Source organism: Ambystoma mexicanum, chromosome 2p (assembly GCF_040938575.1).
Source record: "Ambystoma mexicanum isolate Mex_15411 chromosome 2p, UKY_AmexF1_1, whole genome shotgun sequence".
NCBI classification, from domain to species: domain Eukaryota; kingdom Metazoa; phylum Chordata; class Amphibia; order Caudata; family Ambystomatidae; genus Ambystoma; species Ambystoma mexicanum.
In genome coordinates this window covers 7,218,135-7,237,458 of record NC_090923.1, presented here as the reverse complement: position 1 = coordinate 7,237,458, position 19,324 = coordinate 7,218,135, and the positions used below count along the sequence as shown (strand labels likewise).

At 44.0% G+C, this 19,324-nt stretch overlaps 1 protein-coding gene across 1 annotated transcript; it reads right to left on the bottom strand.

The window, feature by feature from the left end:
• Positions 1–4,598: 4,598 nt before the first annotated feature.
• Positions 4,599–10,395, bottom strand: LOC138566127 (gastrula zinc finger protein XlCGF57.1-like). The gene is made up of 2 exons (XM_069643131.1): positions 8,944–10,395; positions 4,599–8,775 (listed from the first exon to the last, which is right to left on the bottom strand). Exons 1-2 carry the CDS (start codon positions 9,929–9,931, stop codon positions 8,669–8,671), a joined length of 1,095 nt encoding a protein of 364 aa, XP_069499232.1. The 5' UTR covers positions 9,932–10,395; the 3' UTR covers positions 4,599–8,668.
• Between the last annotated feature and the right edge of the window lie 8,929 nt (positions 10,396–19,324).

Below are 19,324 nucleotides of genomic sequence, written 5' to 3'. Positions count from 1 at the left end.
GTACCTTCAGGTGAGTGGACCTGAAGTCAGCGATGGATTGAAGACCGGATCCTGTTGCAGGGAAGTTTCGCAGTGTTCTTTCTCTCTCTGCAGGTCCTTGGTTTCACGCAAAGCATGTTCTGCTGTTTGGGTGTGGTTTAAATAGTCTCAGGTAAAAGTAGTCCAGGTAAAATAGTCCCAGGCCTGCCACAACCAAAGTAGTCCAGGTAAATTAGTACCAGGCCTGCCACACCCAAAAGACTAGACCGCATAGCTCAGTTCCTTGTAACTGAGCTATGTTTGTGCCTCCATGTTGGCTGACTCCCCCCCGCCAAAAGTTAAATAATCCCAAGTAAATAGTCCCATTCTAATGTTGGTCTTCATGATGGTTATGCGCCAGGACTGACTCCAAGAGAGTCTTGGATGAGGATTTAAGGCCTTTGACCTGGTCCTAACTGGAAGGCTGACTTGCCAGTAAGGGCCAGGGGCAAGGGTCATGACAGTCGGCCATTTTAAAATGGGAGCCCCTGGTTGCAAGGAGAAAGCCAGGGGGACTAGCAGCACCAATAGTTCCAATATGCACCCTTGCATCACAGATAAAAAGACAAAAATAATCACGCTGATCCCACAGTGAATATTAAATGCTAAATGTGTCTAGAGATGAAAAGCACATATTGCAGGCGCGCAAAGCCCAATGGGCCTTACCCGCAGAATTATGACATTTTCCGAGGTAAAGACTCCTTTGATGATGTCTCGTGTCGGGGAGCCTCTCCGGTGTTGCTGGGAGTCCTCCCTCGATCAGGCTACAATACCTGTTAACACAAATACAAAAACAAGAAAACACAAGATGATACTCCATCTGTTCCTTCATACACCACCTAAAATATAGGACATCCCTTCTCACAGCTGTCAGACGGTGGGACGATGAGGTTGTTGGCTGGAGCCCTGCGGTAGACATTTTTCTTCTGATACACCAGGGAAGAGCAAGAGAACACACTGCCCTTCCCAGTGAAACAGAATCAGAATACCAGGCATTCACCGACAGTAGCCTCATGAGTGCGCTCCAGAATCCTGAGATGAATTGTGACCCTCCAGCTGAGATATAATAATAATAATAGAATTATAATAATAATGGCTGGTAGACCAAAAAAGACAGAACATGTGTTGAAAATAAATAAATTTTAAATCGTTCATGACCGGGGAGGAAGGCAGTCCCTTGCACGGTATGAACCGAGCCATCTTGATGAATACATCCACCACAACCCACGCAGGTTTTATTCCTCGCACATCCGGGAATTGGCAGATGAAGTCTGTGATGATCGTAACCCAAGTCTTTTGGGGTATGAGCATGTTCATTAAAACCCCATGGGTCTCCCCAGTTGTTTTTGTCCCTGAAAACAAACGTAGCAGGACGAGACATTTTCCTCAACAGAATTGAGGCACACCCAGCGACCAACACCATTGCTGTAACATTTCTCCTGTCTGCTTGGTTCCTGGGGGAGCACTGACCGAATCCTGACACCACTGTAATGCATTCAATCACACCTTATCAATAGAAAGGAAGCGCCTGTCCTCTACATACGGTAATCCCTCTAATGGTATCACAGGCAGCTTCTCCAGTACTTAGGGATGGGCTTGCACTCGGATCTCTTGCCACACGATGGAGTTTGGGAATTTGGACAGAGGAAACGCTGAGATGGCAGTTACTTCAGGAGAACGCGATAAGGCATCAGCTTTTCTGTTCCGTGAGGCCGGGCGGTATTTGATCACAAAGTCAAACGTAATGCAAAACAGGTGCCATCATGATCAGCAGGCCAGAACACACTGAAGCAGCACAGTTTCTTTTTACTTTGAATATTAGTGAAATTGGATCTGTACAAGGTTCCTGGTGCCCATTTTTCTGCTGCATAACCAGGCCTGGTTGCATATTTATATATCCCATATAATTCTGGATTATGTACACTTTGAATTGGTTTTACAAACAGTTGACGCACACCAGGGCATTTATTTCTATATTCTTTTTGTCTGTTTACCAACATAGACCATGTCATATGACATGCATACAGGCATGTTGTTGAACAATGGTAGTATTATTTCTAAAAGATTATCTCCTGTGGAGGAGACACATCATACGTTTATTTGTTTGTATCATAATGGTTCACAGTGAGAGGCCCTGAAGATGGACTCCCCAGTCCTAATGCATTGGCCAACACAGGATGCCTTGCAAAAACATTGAAATAAACAAAAATCTAATACAAAAATCTATATTATTTTTAAAAAGGGAGAGTTGGATCTAATGAGTCTTGTGTGAATGTTTCTCACCTGCAGTAGTTATACACTACAGGGGTGCAGCCAGAACTGCGAGTGCTTCCCACAGTAGTTTTTGATCATTTGATAGTGGTAAATCTGCCATAAGTAGCCGCTAAACCCTTCTCTGTGTGTTCCATCGTGTGCCATTTTCTCATCTGCCTCACCTATCACACTTTCTGTCCTTCCTGGAAGTAGTGGTGTGCTTTTAGAGGTGTGCCAACACCTAGGAGTTGTAGTAAAAACAGAACTGAAGCCAACGGACGCTGCGCGCACTATGTGTGCCTTCAGTGACGTCGACATCGAGACAGAGGCCTCCGAGGGACATCAAGATCAGAGCCCTCTGCTGGAAAACTCTTCAGAAGCAGCTAAACTGGATCTTGGAAATATCTTAAGATAAGGAATACGTGGGCAGAACATGCAGTCATAAGAACGTTACCAGTGGCAAGTAACTTGTTCATCCAGTGAGTACACACAATGAGCAGATCAAGGTGACCTGCTTTGGGAAGCCTACTACAGCATGGGTTTGGCACACACAGACTCTGGGTTCTTGGACTTCAAGATATAGCACCTCTGTGTGGGAAAAGGTTGGTAAACAACTATTCCAGGTAAGCCAGCAGTCTTCGCTGTGGCACACCTACAACAATCCCACTGCACCCGCCACTCATCAGAACCTTCCACAAGAGAGACCACGAACAATGAGATAAATAGCCCATGGCAGCCCACACCCATCACTAAGACAGCGCAATATACCCACCCATGCCCGGCGCATCCTAGGACACTTTTCACCGAGAGACCATGAATGACAAGACCCCGCCGTCCGCTTTGAACGGGGATCACACCAGCCATACAACTCCGAAGGCCACAGTGTGTATAATCCCTGAAGCCCTTTGGTATGTAGACCTACACCACATATGTGGACACAGGCCGCAGGCACGACCAATCACCCATGCACCATAGAATGCAGCTACAGCTATGCTTTCCGGTCTAGCAGCACATACAACTGTCCACATTGAAACACCAGACGTACCTCAACACCTCTGCACTAGCATACAGTGACTACAAACGAAAAGAAATTCAGTATAGCCAGCCACACACCGAAGCTCTCAAAAATAGCTCTCCATCACAACCTCCAACAGCGCCCTCCCACATGCCTAGACCATTCAGGCAGCTTAGTCGAGCCAGGCCAGCCACCCAAGTCCAACAAAAAATATATATAAAACACACACACACACACACACACACCCCCCCAACCTAAACCTCTATAACTTTCCTTGACATATGGACTACGGTCACGGAGGGCGTTCCATTCCGGTAAAAGCACATTGAGGTCATACAAATGGGGAAGAGCGCTATAAAAATAGCCAAATACAATATAATACATCATCATCATCTTCCCCTGTATTTTCAGAGCACCCAATGTCCAATCAGCACAAATCACACTGTGTACATGTTTACACAAGACTTTCTGGGGCCTGGGGCCAAAATACCTTCAGCTATCCCTCCGCAAATACCTCCCCTCTCGAGCTCTTCGCTCCTCTACCTCCAAATCCCTACGGGTCAATTGTTTTTCAAAGAAACGAGCTGGGGTAGATCTCTTTCTTCGGCTGGGGCCTCCCTCTGGAAAAGCCTCCCTGCCACTCTAAAACATGAGGAGAACCATCTCCGGTTTCGGGAGAACCTCAAGACCTTCCTCTTTGCTTCTGACTTTGCTCCCCCTCTCCCTTGCTGCTCTCTTGGCACTGTGCACCTGGCCACCCTCTGTCCCCTGGGCTCAGGTACCTGTTCACCCTGCTAACATCCTGCACTGCCTCCCGGCCACTCTTTGCACTGGGGACTGTATCTGTACCCATACAGCCCCGCCGCCCACTTTTCCTTATCAGACTTACCCAGTCTGCTGCCTTAAACACAGCACTTGCCGGCTGCACTACCACTGTTTATTGCCTCCATTTTCTATTTATTATTTTTTATCTACTCCGCACTTCCAATCTCCCCCTTCCATGCAGTTTTTCCCTGTTCCCTTTCCCATGCACTTGCGTGTACTCGATGACACTGGGCCTAGTAAGATCGTCGTTATGTGTTCTCCCGTTCCCCTCCCCTGCATTGACAAATAAAATATCATATCATACATTGGCTGAATTGATCATTGCATATACCAATATTCCTATTGCAGTCAGAATCGTGTAGCCTCAAGGAAAATTCGGAGAGATACAAACATGATAAGAACGCTTAAAAAGTTGACAATCACATTCATTCTAACATAAAGAAATCAAGACAGTCACCCACTACCTAGAACACATCAATCGCCTCTGTTACAGGAATCAGTTTACTCCAGAGTAAAGACAGAAAATAAACAGATTTACCATACAAATGTAGGTTCTACTAAAGATTTATTTGTAATGTAACACCGCGACATATTGGCTGAAGTGCAATATTCTTTTAATCAGCATTTCATTCAATGTGTGAATACCAGTGGGTAACGTTTAAATTCAGCTTGTCAGTTTTCCAGGATTACTTTAATTTGGTAAACATTTGTGTCCACTATTCCTGCTCAGAATTCAGAGAGCACAGCTAGGATATCATTACACCCAAAACACGTTCATTTCAGACAGAAAGGCACCATTTCATTTCCATGTTTTCATGGATTTCATTGTCTCACAATTCTATTCCATGTGTCCTTTTTACTCTATTCATAAAATGTCACTTTTCTAAAACACACGTCCACATAATATAAAGGAACTCTTGCCATCTTCTCCAGGCCCTTCACACCAGGCCAGTTTCTTATAAGACAGTGCTTTGACAGAGGGCCTTCACCCTCCCACTTATATAACTGCACCTCCATATTGTAGATAAAGGAAACCGTGAAATACACCAGAGGGGATCCTGAGAAGAGTCTTGGCAATAATACACTAGAGGGAGTCCTGAGGAGAAGAGCGTTCCACTAGAGATAGGCAAAGGTGTAATACACAAGAGCGGGTCCTCAGGGGAAGAGCGTTCCACTAGAGATAGGCAATAGTGTAATACACTAGAGGGGGTCCTGAGGAGAAGAGTGTTCCACTACAGATGGGCAATAGTGTAATACACTAGAGGGGGTCCTGAGGGGAAAAGGAGTGGAGTGTCGCAGAATGTGCTGCCAAAGCCTTTTAACATGTGTGTTGCCAAGCTTAGTCTAATTAGCCATATGAGAATGCAACTTTCTCCCAGTGTATTAAGGAGGGCTCCAATGTGGAATGTTTTAATCCATATGTTGTGAAGTTGAAAGTAATATTACTTTATGGGGGTGTAAAAGTAGGATTCTCATTTTCAGTAGAATTTTTTTACTTAAGCTGAAAGAAATGTAATTGTTTGTTTTTCACGCATCTCTGTATCTAGCAATTCATGTAAAAGAAAATATGCCTTCTTCCTTTACAGTTTCTCTACATATCAGTCAGTAACACCTGTAGAACACCTCCGAGTGGTGAAGCGTGGCTGGTATCACCGGGCTGAACATATCCATTGAACTGAGGGGTGAAATCAGGAAAGCCGGCAGCTTTGTGCCCATTGCTTCCGATGTTATAGCTGGGAGCATTGCTACTTTTACATTGAGAGTGTTCGACAATTCTTGGGGAGTAAATGTGATCAATACACCGCTTATCTGTAGGGCTGGGATTAAGAGATGCCTTCTTTAAAAAAACTAAGAAAGCTTTCTCTACGGTACTTATTCATCCAAAGGTCACATGGTCTGTGGTGGCGTGCATTCTTAGAAGGCATTCCAGATAGGAGGAGCTAAAACCCAAAAAGCTACACCACCTGGTTACCTTCTGAAACAAGAAATCCTCGTCTAGAGGGGTAGAACTAAAAATACAGGCAGGACAAGGGTGGAAGGATGGACTGCAGAAAAGGGGGAAAGTGTGCCATACAGTACACAATGGGATAGACACAGCACCTTAAACCCAATGAGCGGTCACATGACCTCTCGCATTAGCCAGTGCAGATTGTAACAGACCAGAGTGATATGGTCACATTTCTGAACACCTGAAAGAAGCAGGTTGGCACGTTCTGTGCCACCTGAAGTTAGTCACATATGCCAGGGTGCACAGAATAAATGGCATCGCCATAGTCACGTCTGGAAATAATGAGGGCTATAGCAAGTGAGTATGAAGGTTAAGAAATGGGAGGTTATTGTGCAGCAACTTAAAGGAATAGTGCGCTCTAAAATTGCCTTAAGAGATGGGCAATAGTCTAAAACATACTTTAAACATATTTTTAATGAAAGTTCCTATGTAAACACTTTTGAGCAAACGAGGCTCAAAGCGTTTACATGGGAGCATCCATTTTGCCATTTCAGGCAGCCTCCTCAGCTCATGTTAAGCTCTGCCCTGGAGGCACTAAACAAGCAGCAAAAGCCCCCTACTGGGAGCTTTTGTTTACGGCAGCCAGAGCAGAGCTGCATGAGCTGAGGAGGCTGCCTTCACTTTCATTTTACGTTTTCGGTGCTCCCCAAGCCCAGGGAAGCACAGAAAACAAAATGAAGGCAAAAAGCAAAGGGACAGCAATTACAAATACAACGTTGTTGTATTTGTGATTGCCTTGGTTGGAAAACCATGGAAATCAAATACAAGAACGTATTTCTGACCGTGGCGGCTTTCGCGTGGAGTCTCCTGGGCTCCGGGAGACACCAAGCGAAAGCCGCCGCTGTCAGAATAATAATGTTCCTGTATTTGTACATACAGCGGAATTTGCAAATACAACAATGTTGCATTTCTCACTGCGGCACCTTTCGCTTGGAGTCTCCTGGGCTACCCTGGGGGAGCCCAGGAGACTCAAAGTGAAATCCACGGCAGGCAGAAATAGAACGCGGTTGTATTTAAAAATGCTGCAGTTTTTCTTTCTAAGTTTCTCGGGCTCCCCCGGCTCAGAGGAACGCGAGAAATTTGGAATGAAAATCACAGCGTTTTCAAATAATACAACGTTGTATTTATGTTTGCGGTAGCCTCCGCTTGGAGCGCAGGGGGCTACAAGCAGAAGCCACCGCAAACATAAATACAACATTTTAAAAGCTGCGGTTTTCTTTCTAAGTTTTCCAGGCTCCTCCAAACTTGGAAAGAAAACTGCAGCTAGTGCTAAGTTAAAAAAAGAAATAAGCCCTTACCCAGATGCAGCTTTCCTGCCTGCAGTCTCTGGTCTCCGGCACCAATGAAGCAAAAGCCACCCAGTGGTAGCTTTTGTTTATTACAGCTGGCTGGCTTTTGCTTCATTAGTGCCGCATGGGCAAGCACAGGAGGCATCCATTTCACAAAATGGATGCCTCCTAGTGCTTCACATTTTTGAGTTTGAGCTTCATTTGCTCAATACTTTACATAGGACTTTGTTTAAAAATATTTTTTAGATATATTTTTGATTATGGGCCATCTTTTTAGCCAATAATATTTTAGAGCACACTATTCTTTTAATCTGGGAATAAACTGCTGCCAGCCACAGCATCTCAGATACAAGTGAGAGCTCACAGGCAGATGGCGTGAGCACCAAGCTCGGAGGAATGCCAGGGAAGCATGCCAAGTGCCCGGTGCAACCCCAACAACCAATATATACTGGTCAGTCACTGAGAAACCATTCACTCGTTCACAGTTATCAGACAGCTGGTATAGTGATACCTTTGCTGAGCTCCCAAATAAGCAGAAGAGGATCAGGCTGTTAATAAGGGACTCTGATATCAAATGCAGCATCATTACCGCTAATGTTCTATTATCCTGCAAGGATTGTACAAAGGAGAAGTCTGAATCCCAGTGCAGGCATCTCATAGATTAAGCAGGAGCTGATGATTAATGGCGTCAAAGCAAACAGAGAGGTCCAAGAGAATTAGAAAGGTTTCCCACAATCACTTCACCAACGCGGGCTCTCATCTGCATATGTTCTCTTGCACCATCTACACAAATGACTACTCATTTAGTGCTAGGTGGCCACTTAGAAAATAATTCATAGGACAGTTTCCCAAATAAATCCAAAGAGTGTCTATAGTTATTGATTCAACTACTGAGTCTTTAAACTTTTTCAAAATGCTGTTGCACATTAATCTGCATGAGTTCCTTAGGCAAAGTGTTGTATAGGATGGGTACCTTAGTACAGAAAGTACAGTCTCCTTTTAGAATATTCCAGAAGGTCTGCATTTGAAATAGCAGGAATTCAACCAATCATAATCAGCCACTATTTGTGTGCCAAAGGAAACTGGGAACAGCTGTGGTGATAAGTTCACAGTTTTAGTAAATAGCCATGCCAAAGTCAGACCCATTGAAGAATCACCACCTCCTCTCTGAAGCTTCAATTGCAGAGGGGACTTCACCACATGTCCTCTCGTAGGGCAGATGAGAACACTGGAGTATTTTCCACATTCACTACACTGCAATCATGCCTCACACATGTTTATCTGGTGCCTAATAAGGTTACTGTTCACAATGCAGCTCTTTCCATGTTCTGCACACACAATTTCTGGGCACACATGACGTTTCTCAACTGTATGTGTTCGCTGGTGGTGCTTAAGGTCTTGTTTCCAAGCAAACCCTTTCCCGCATTCAGTGCACACATGAGGTTTCTCTCCTGTATGTATTCTCTGGTGGTAAATTAGAGCTCTCTGCTGAGCAAACCCTTTCCCGCATTCAGTACACACATGAGGTTTCTCACCTGTATGTGTTCTCTGGTGACGAGTAAGATCTTGTTTCCCAGCAAACCCTTTCCCACATTCAGTGCATTCATGAGGCGTCTCACCTGTATGTGTTCTCTGGTGGCGAATAAGATGTTCCTTCTGAGCAAACCCGTTCCCACATTCAGTGCACACATGAGGTTTCTCACCTGTATGTGTTCTCTGGTGGATAGTAAGATCTCCCTTCAGAGCAAACCCTTTCCCACATTCAGTGCACTCATGAGGTTTCCCACCTGTATGTGTTCTCTGGTGGATCGTAAGATCTCCCTTCAGAACAAACCCTTTCCTACATTCAGTGCACTCATACAGTTTCTCACCTGTATGTGTTCTCTGGTGGCTAATAAGATGTCCCTTCTGAGCAAACACTTTCCCACATTCAGTGCACATATAAGGTTTCTCACCTGTATGTGTTCTCTGGTGGCTAATAAGATGTCCCTTCTGAGCAAACACTTTCCCACATTCAGTGCACATATAAGGTTTCTCACCTGTATGTGCTCTATGGTGGATAGTAAGAGCTCCCTTCCGAGCAAACCCTTTCCCACATTCAGTGCACACATGAGGTTTCTCACCTGTATGTGCTCTCTGGTGGATAGTAAGAGCTCCCTTCAGAGCAAACCCTTTCCCACATTCAGTGCACACATGAGGTTTCACACCTGTATGTGTTCTCTGGTGGTGAATAAGACCTCCCTTCTGAGCAAACCCTTTCCCACATTCATTGCACACATGATGTTTACCACCTGTATGTGTTCTCTGGTGGATAGTAAGATGTTCCTTCTGAGCAAACCCTTTCCCACATTCAGTGCACAGGTGATGTGTTTCACCTGTATGCATTGTTTGGGGGCAGACAGGTGTATCATGCAAATGGACACTATTCTCAAATTCAGTGAACGGATAAGGTTGTTCACCCATGTTCTCACGTGGGCAATATCTATCTTCTTGAGATGGCAACTTTTCCCATATTCTGTGCATGTGTAAGGTTTCTCGTCAATTTACTGCATCAGGTGCTTAATAAGAGGACACTTCCCACTGAATCTTTTGCCAAATTCAGAGCACAAATGAGCTCTCTCGTGTGAAGAACATTTCTGGTGACAAACACGATTTTTCCTCTGACTGAAAGTTTTAAAACATTCAGCCCAAGGATACATTTTGTCCAGTCACATTAGAAACTACCTTTACATTCAGAATGCATATAAAATAACACTCACGTGTGTTATCAGGAATACTAGTAAAAAAAAATGTCTTTTCTTACTGCACATCAAACATTGTGGTTGTCATGCCCACTATCCCTCAAACCCAGAATTGACAGAAGAAACAAGCTTGGTTACTGGATGTAACCAGGAAGGAGTTGCATGACAGAAGCCTGACAGCTGGAACCCAAACTTGCACACTTCTCAGGTGCTTGGAAGTTGCATATTCTAATAATGACGCTTTTCACTGCATTATAAAAGGAGAATGTTTCAACACAATCACAGGCATCACGTGTAAAAGGCAGACTGGTTCTCAGTAATAGTGATGTGCACTAGTTAATTACTCACACAGTAGCTTATAAGACTTTGAATACTAGGGTGCCATCTATTGGGGACACAAAGTCTAGACGGCAGATTAGTGGTTCTCTGATGATAACACAATCTGATGGAGGCAAATGCAGCAGGAACAGAGGAATTGATTTTTACGAAGACCATTTTAGTATCAAAGAATAGGAGAATGAATCAGGGCCGTGCATATACATTCTACCATTTTATTTATTCAGAAATGACTAAAGTAGTTTGAAAGCGCCACATTTCCATAAACGATAAAGGTAGGTGTTTGACACTAGGTCAGCAGTTTGACACCAATCGGGCACATGTTTGTCTATTGTGTAATCACAGATTACTGCCTTACATTTAGGCAAATGTATATTCACCCAAACAAAGACTGATAGAAAGCAATAAGGCAAATTGTACGGTAGACTCCCCTCCTACTTTTTTTTTATACATATGCCCCATTGCCATGTACTGAAGATAATTTGCCAAAGGGATACCACTTTTGTTGCCTTTTAAATATACCACTGGGTAGCGTTCAGGAGGGGGAAGACACACGGTTTCATTGTTGAGTGGGTGTAAATGGGCCTGTTACTTGCCAGTTTCCCATAACCCGGTCCAGACCCCCCTTTTTTGTGGACTCCGATTATTGCACCCTAGGTTGCATCTCAGCAGCCCCTGTACCCTCTGCACTGTGAGCAAGGATTGCTTTCATGACATCTCCAGTAACCAATGGGAATGCAGCCCCAACATTGTAAATATCCAAGAAGAGATCAGCACCATTTACTGATTACACACCAGTTGTTTGTGTCCTATATGGCATTGATCCTGGAATAAGATTTATGTACTTGTGAATAGTATGCATAGTTAGTCACCCCATGATGAGCGGGCCGCCATTTGTCTGCCTGTCTGTCAGACAGTCCTAGATTATTCGTTGTGTGACAGACTATATGAGAAACTATGAGCATTCCGGTATGGGACCCAAGCAGTAGTTTTAGGAGAACCGATGCAATCAATTCCCTTTTTGGCTTCCCCTTCTTGCAACTTCAAGAAATACAATGTATGTACTTGCGTGCGTGTATGTGCGTGTGCACGCTGATAGGAAAGATTTCCATTTACATGTAATTTTCCCTCCAGTTGGCCCCCCCCCAACTTTTTGCTGTTGTCGGACCATCTTAGCCTGATTTTTGCCAGTGGAGCCCAGGCTTCTGCTGCACTCCGCTGAATTTTCGCTCACTTTGTTATGTGGAAACTGACATGCCCTTGAAGACAGTCAGTACTGGGAGACTTTGTTTCCCTTAGTCTTTCACTTTGTTGCAAGTTCTCTGCAACATGTTTACCAGTGCAGAAAGTACCTTACAGTATAGTGCGCGGGGGTCTTCCTTTCATTTCATTTTCTAAGGCCCTAGACACCCTCAAATGATTTATGTTGAACTACAGATGTGCCTTGGACAGAGCTGTTGACAACTGTTAATTTCACATATGTTTAACCCTTTCTTTCGGTCCATATCGCGTTTACCACGTTTGGCCTTGGACAGTGGCTTGGCCCCAAAATAGCCATTCCACAAGATCCTTTGTTCTTTCCTTTGGCCATCTTGTCCCTTTGCCTTCCCCAGGTGGAGCTGACACGGGCCAGTGCTTATTTGGTCATGCATTCTCCCACGAAACTGCAACCTTTCGCAGGCTTCTGCATGCCTTGTGTTTGTGCCTCCAGGATGTGGGCTGGACTGTCTAGTTCCAATACACATCCTGGGTGCCAGAGAGTCTGGTGTGCTGGGAATGACTGGGACCACCGCGGTCCGTGATTGGTCCACGTCTGGCATGGCTGTATGTGAGCAGGTCTCTCATTGGGTCCTCTTCATTTTGGCACGAAGGAGTTTCTGGATAATATAAGGGCCCAAACACCCACACCAGGTCAATCTCTTGAGTTCTCACTGAACCTAGGATAGGACCCATGCATCCTGAAGCTAAGAAGCTGAGTCAAGGAACCGCTGGTGACTCACTGGAAAGTTTGGCACCATGAGCCTGCTGTTGTCCCGCAGGACCCTTCTGACTCTGATCGAACTAGGTCTGCAAAGGCGCTTCAACCCATTTAAATAGTGGGAACAACTATTCACAGCACCTCCACCTTTACCTGCAAGTGAGCCTTTTCGGATGTGTCCCTGGGCCAACCAGTGAACTGACCAGCTTGCGCAGGACCTTTGCCCCGGACCTGCCACCGCCTCGAGTTAACTCTTGAGACTTTGGAGATTGTAAGTACTGGTCCAAGGCACTCTCTAGCCGTGTTTCGTACACCTAGGTGCCCTAGGTCTGGAATTAGGAGAGTATGCCTGAACCCGTGTACACATGGGCACCGTGTCGCCCAACTTTGTGGGTGCCCTGCTGCTGTACCTTCCTCTGCCTTGCGACGAGATGCAGTGACATTGAGTTGATCCCTTCACCAGGAGAGGAGAAATCGCCACTGTCTTCACTAGTGAGAAAAGGACCTTGGTAATGAGCTAGCGACACTCCCAAATGACAAAAAACATACGAATATATTTTTTGACTTCCTTAATCTTGATAAATTACACTGATTTGTGTTGCTTCACACCAGTTGCGATTTATTCTTCAATCAATCTCTTTACTCAATTGTCGTTATTTTCAACTTTGCCTAGACAAGGGCCCATGCATTTCGTACATCACAGTCTTTCATCAGGGCCGGTTCCATCTTTATCAAGAAGCTCGAAATCATGATATTGAAAGAACCAAAGTAAAACTAAAATTAAAATAAATATTTCCATTTCGTCAGAATATTCAGTGTGTTCGCAATTGCCATTCAAATAAATTCACATTATTCAATGCATTTACCCAAATAACAAATGGATACTGAAACTATATGAAACATATACATACGTATTGTGGCGTACCCATGTAGCGGTGCACCAAAAAGGAAAGTAAAAAAAAGTCCTGTTAAATGCTGTACATATGGTAACTGACTCATAATTTGTTCTGTAGAGTGAATAATCTACCTATATTGAAAATCTCTCTACTGACCTACATACTTAGTAAGTGTAGCTTACGTTCTGTAAAGGAGTCTCCGTCATCCACGGAGAAAGAATGTCCAGCTATGCTATCTTTGTGTTCGCTCGTCACTGTTAATAAGGGCTAAATGTAAAACTTGTCTGTCACTGTCATGTATTTAGATGACAGTATAAAGTTCATCTTACCCAAAGGTTTGGCATTATGTAGACTTCGTGCGGGGCACTGTACGAATTCTTCCTGCTGGCTGTGCCGATAATCGTGTGCACGTCCTAGGTGTAAATCAGCACTCGTTTAATACGTGTACATGCCTTATATTGTGAATAGAATAGTGTATAACTAACCAGAGTTCGAAATACTCAAATCGCATTCCTGCAGTGAAACGCCAACACCACAGCAAAAAAGTCTGTAGTTGTGCGTTACTGTAAATGTAAACTCATGGTTACCATGGAGCTGGACCATGTGTTCAGGACAGCCATGTTGGGGTGGGAAAAGTGAAGTGAATATCCAACAAAATAGTGCATGTATGTTGACACATAGTTCGTATAGAACAAACTCATCAGAATATTGTCTAGATGCATAGGACAGTGTAAAAATATAATCATAATTGTGACCCCTTATAGTAGGTCATGGCTGATCTGTATTATCTAGGGAGTGCAGCCCACACTGCTGGCTCATTAGCCAAGGCCCTTTTCTCACTATTTTGGAGTGGAGGCACCTTTTTTACTGGGTTTGCACCCCACGCAGACACAAATTCAACAAATAATTAAGGAATACATTGAAAAAATTGCTGTGCACACCCCCCACTCTTATAAATTACATCTGTGTATTTCTTTGAGTGGACGCACCCCTAACATGTTTTATGAGGAAATTGATCATCTTACAGAGAATAGAGCAACCACACTCGGCTTCACAGCTGACAAAGCAGATGCGATCCTAAGACTGATCAAGGAGACGACTATATCAAGCACAGCTACTACTAATCCGCAAAGCAAAATCAAGCACTTAACAATACGCAATTCACAAAGCAATTAATAGGAAACTTAACTCAGCTACATTAGGAAGATATTACAAAGCTCAAAGGATTCCGAGAGGACTAAGGGTTCCGTTACGACCAACCCTTTGTAAAGAAAGCAAAGATTTTGTGGCCAGATGGGAGCAGATATTGAACAAATGTTCCCTGGACTTAACTCTATTGACTATTCAAGAATTATCTAACAACATAGCACAACTTGACAAAGAAATTGAAACATTGAGTTAAGAAATCACTGATTTGACGGATGCGGCTTCTTTCAGCGAAATATTGTTAGACATTAATACCAAATTAGAGGGATACACAGATCTAGAAGCCTGTAAGGTTAAGAAATTTAAGCGGGATACATAGGAATATTTAAATAATCAGGTCTAGACATGGGCCGACAAGTGTCAGTTTCAAGGAGCTAGACCCAGTAAGACATCCACAGATAATAGCAGTTCCAAATCTGATACCACAGAACCAAGAGACAACACAACAACAGATAGTCAAACAGCAAGCACTTCAGGTGCAACAAGAAAAACCACTAATCAAAAAGGAAAAGGACGAGGAGGGGGCCAAGGAAAGAAATCAAGGAATGCAAACCAGATTCCAAACACAGCGGAATTAGTGGTTAACTTATCCAAAAGGAGACTGTCTAATCATGAAATTCAAAGACTTTAAAAAGGTCCGAAGTATGTGCCCACGTATAGTAGCAGTAGGTTTAATACTCGAGACGAACTACACAAATTAATACGTAAGCTTAAGCTGAAGGTATTTTTTGCTGAACTTCCACCCTCCACAAATCTGAATCTGGCAGAGAATGAATACAACTGGGTCGCATATGGGGACACTTTTTAGAGACATGGGGTCTTCATAATGCCTGAGATCTTTTGAAGAATGACTCAGATCACTTTACTTGGTTCAGGTGTGTTTACCACTGTAATTCATGATATTTTTTTCTCTGCACCAATGATGAATTCGGCAATGGACTATAAGCTGCTGAGAACCAGATGCAGTAACCACAAGATTCTACAGCAAAAATGTGTGGGGGTGTGGAGTAATGCGCGTGATACTTTTTGTGAATCCAATTTACAGGTTACATACTGAAAACTTGGTGTTAATTATTCAACAACTTGAAGTTACTCTGCGACCCAATTATAACTTAATCGTCTATGAATGTGTCGCACTTCCAGGAGGATTAGAGGCCCAGACCCCACCTCTAAACTTGAATCATAATGAAGAAAAACACCCTCCTGTATAGGAATGCGCCACACAAAGGAATTGCGTGATTCTGAACAAGTGTTTATTGTCACACTCAGTTCAAAATGCATGCTACATTGATAGCCCTGTATCGGTGACACGTGTTTCAGGGCTCTGTTCCAGAAATGAACAGTTTTATTTGCGCAGTCTGTAGATGCACGTAATAACTGGGTTAAATCCCCTGCATGTTTGTGGTTCTTCACGTCGTCGTAGTAAGCTTACGTCGTTGTAGTAAGCTTACTATGACGACGTGAAGAACCACAAACATGCAGGGGATTTAACCCGAAACACGATTCATTGATCTAGGGTTATCACTGATGTGCATTTTGAACTGGGTGTGACAAACACTTGTTCAGAACGACGCAATTCCTTTGTGTGGCGCATTCATATACAGGAGGGTGTTTTTCTTCATTATGATTCAATTTACAGGTTAATGTAGCAAAAACGAGAATCATTTGGCATAAAGGCAATGTTGTGAAATTGAATGCAGATTTCCCGTCTGATTTTACCACCTTTAGCTATGGGAAAAAAACAGTGTACACTAATGATTCCTTTTGCTATTATGTGGGGAATGTAATTAGGCAGTCTTTGGGTCGATCTGCAAATTCTGGTGCTCGGAAAAAACACTTGCATATCTATGATCATGTGATTAGAACCTTTAAGAACAATAGAGCCAGGGAGCTGCGTACCCAAACAAAAACCAGTTTTCCATTGTCTAAAAAATTGAAATTAAGGAAAAAGATTAACAGCAAATGGAAATACAATATCAAGGCTCAACGTGCTGCACTTTATCAGGCAGACAGTGAAAATATGATTTCCAACACAGCTAAAACCTTTTGGGCTCTTATGAACAACCAAATTAGCCAGGAACTGTGAGGCCCTTTCCTGCTCTATTTCTGAACTACAATGGGCTGGACATTTTGGGGATCTGTACAAACCAGCTCAGTGTCATTTGTTACTCCCAGAGGGTGTACGAGATGCCGTGTGGCTAATTAAGATCCAACAGGCGGATGTTGAAGCTCCGATTCAGAAGGTATCAGCATCTAGGGCGGCAGAACCGAATGGTCTTGCAAACGCCGTCTTTAAGCAAAATCATGGTCTCAGGGCAAAAATCGTGTATATACGCTTTAATGACATTGTTAGGACTCGCACAATTCCCCTCTCATGGCACATTTCCTTTGTTGTGCCCATCTAGAAGAAAGATGATCGGTCTTGTCCTAAAAACTATAGGCCAATCGCCCTTACAGATGCAGACTCCAAGCTATTCTCTGGAATTATCTTAAAGTATATCCAAGATTGGATTAAGTCTAACAGCATTTTGTCCAGATTTCAATTTGGCTTCAGGAGAGGTGTGGGAACGGATGCTTGTGGTCTGCTCTTGAATGTTATGCAGGCAAAGGCGTGGAGAAAGGGCTCGGTACCAATCTATATCGCCTCCATCGATTTATCGATGGCGTTTGACAAGGTGGACAGATGTGGCTTTGGGGAAAATATTTTATTTTTTTACATTTGTAAAGCGTCACACAGCCCAGAGGCATCGGGGCGCTGTTGCACGAAAATGACTTAGCTGCAGTGCAGGGAGGGGTAGATCGAGGGTGTTACAGCGAGATCCTGTCTACCAAAAGCCTAGAAAAAAGGACGTTTGCCTTTACAGAGGTTATACAGTTGACAGGGCCCAGGTGGGGTTTATACAAACAGCATAGTTTTTATCGATTAGGGATGCCTTTGGACCTCCTTTCTATATTAGTTCATTTACATGAGGGGTCAATGCTGCAGGTTAGGCAGAATAATTAGGGCGGTTTATCCCCTTTGATTGATGCCTCGAACGGCCTCCGACAAGGGTGCATATTCGCACACACCATCTTCAACCTCTGTTTCTGATGACAAAGCTAAACTAGAAGAAGCTGCATTCGCTCCACCAATGGTGGAAGGAGTCAAAATATGTTGGACCGCATATGCAAATGACTGTTTGCTCTTCGACCATACTCCAATTGGTTTACAGCGTTTACTGAGTACATTTAGAGACTACACTGTTGCCAACTTTCTCACCATAAATGAAAAAAAGACAGTAATCATACGGTTGCACCCTATGCAGTGGAGTAACTTTGCTGAAAATGTTTGGGGGCGGGGGGCTGTGGGAGGGCGAATGGTGGCTCTTAGGGATTGTTACAGCCAAATTGTTCGTAAAAATGGGGTCGAATGGTAGATTTGACTGAATTCGGTCACCACCTTTAGTTCAAAGCCGAAGATACCGAACATGAAGAGCTGGGGTTGCGGGGGCATCTCCCATTCCCTATGTTTGGTATTTTTGGCTTCAGCAGTTGCGGGGGTGTCCCCTGCGTCCTCAGCATTGGTGGCAGGGGACCCAACAAAAACAAAGAAAACGGGACCCTGCAGCGTCAGATCCAACCCGCGTTGGATGGATCTGACGGTGCAGGGTACAGGAGAGGCAGCCGATGGAGAAAAGGGAAGTTGGGGGGCGGGGGGTTTTTGGGTGTACTGGCGGTTTGGGGGAAATGGGTTTGTTTTTTTGTATCGAGGTAAAAAGGTAGTCGCAGCGAAAATGACAACTGTCAATTCCGCTGTGATTTTGTAGATCAGTCAAACAACAAAAACACCGAGGGATAATAGACTACTACACCACAAGAGTCCATTGCTAACGCTCTGTTGTAACTTTCATGATAGGACTGGTGGCGTATCTTTAAAATTCAACTGGGCCCCCACACATCTTCAGCAAGCCTGCCATGCATCCAGTGACACAACATAACATTCACAAACTTACTTCCAATAGAACATACAAACAATGCATTATTTATCATTCATTCAGACACAAAAGACAACACACACATGCTTGCATACACTCTCACTCATACACAAATGCACCCAGCACCTCCATTGACATGTATATGTACATATACAATAACACATGGAAACAGTGGCGCAACGTCCATTGAGCAGACCAGACTTCATCACCCCTGAAATTTTGGGCTAAGTTGACTTGACCTAGCTGAACTATGAAGCCATGGCCGAAAGGACCAGATTCACTGGAATGTCAGCAATTCCCTTGATATTTCCTTTCATTCAAAGGCAGCAGCCATTCGTTAATGCAGTGCAGTGGATGACCAAGTATACTTGCTATCCATTTCTAAATGCCATATATCTCCAAACTTGGGCTCTGCACAGCACCTTATACGTGTACATGCTGAAAGATTTTTATCTACAAGATTTTGACAGATCAAAATTAAGGTATGTTTTCCTGTGTTCAAATGGCTCCAAGCAGTGGACTACCAAGCGGGAGAGGCAGTGGAACGGCAAGCTGACCCCCATGGCTCTTTTAAGAGCCAGAGTGGGACATTGGTCATTGGGACACCTCTCCCGTACGGCACCTCAAAGAGGGTGCCCAACAGCAAAGGTGTCTCGCTGGTAAGACAATGAGTGCTGATCAATTCCTGCTCAGCACGCTCATTGTCCTGGCAGCAGGACACCTTACCCGTTTGCAATGGTAGAGGTGTCCCGCTGCCAGGACAATATCCCAAGGAAGTCCGGGCA

What these genes read in the sequence shown, in the direction of transcription:
- LOC138566127 (XM_069643131.1), bottom strand. Translation starts at nt 9,931, where the DNA reads ATGCACAGAATATGGGAAAAGTTGCCATCTCAAGAAGATAGATATTGC. An exon ending in TCACCAGAGAACACATACAG is followed by an intron (nt 8,776 to 8,943) that starts GTGAGAAACCTC and finishes GAACACATACAG; the next exon opens with TTGAGAAACGTCATGTGTGC.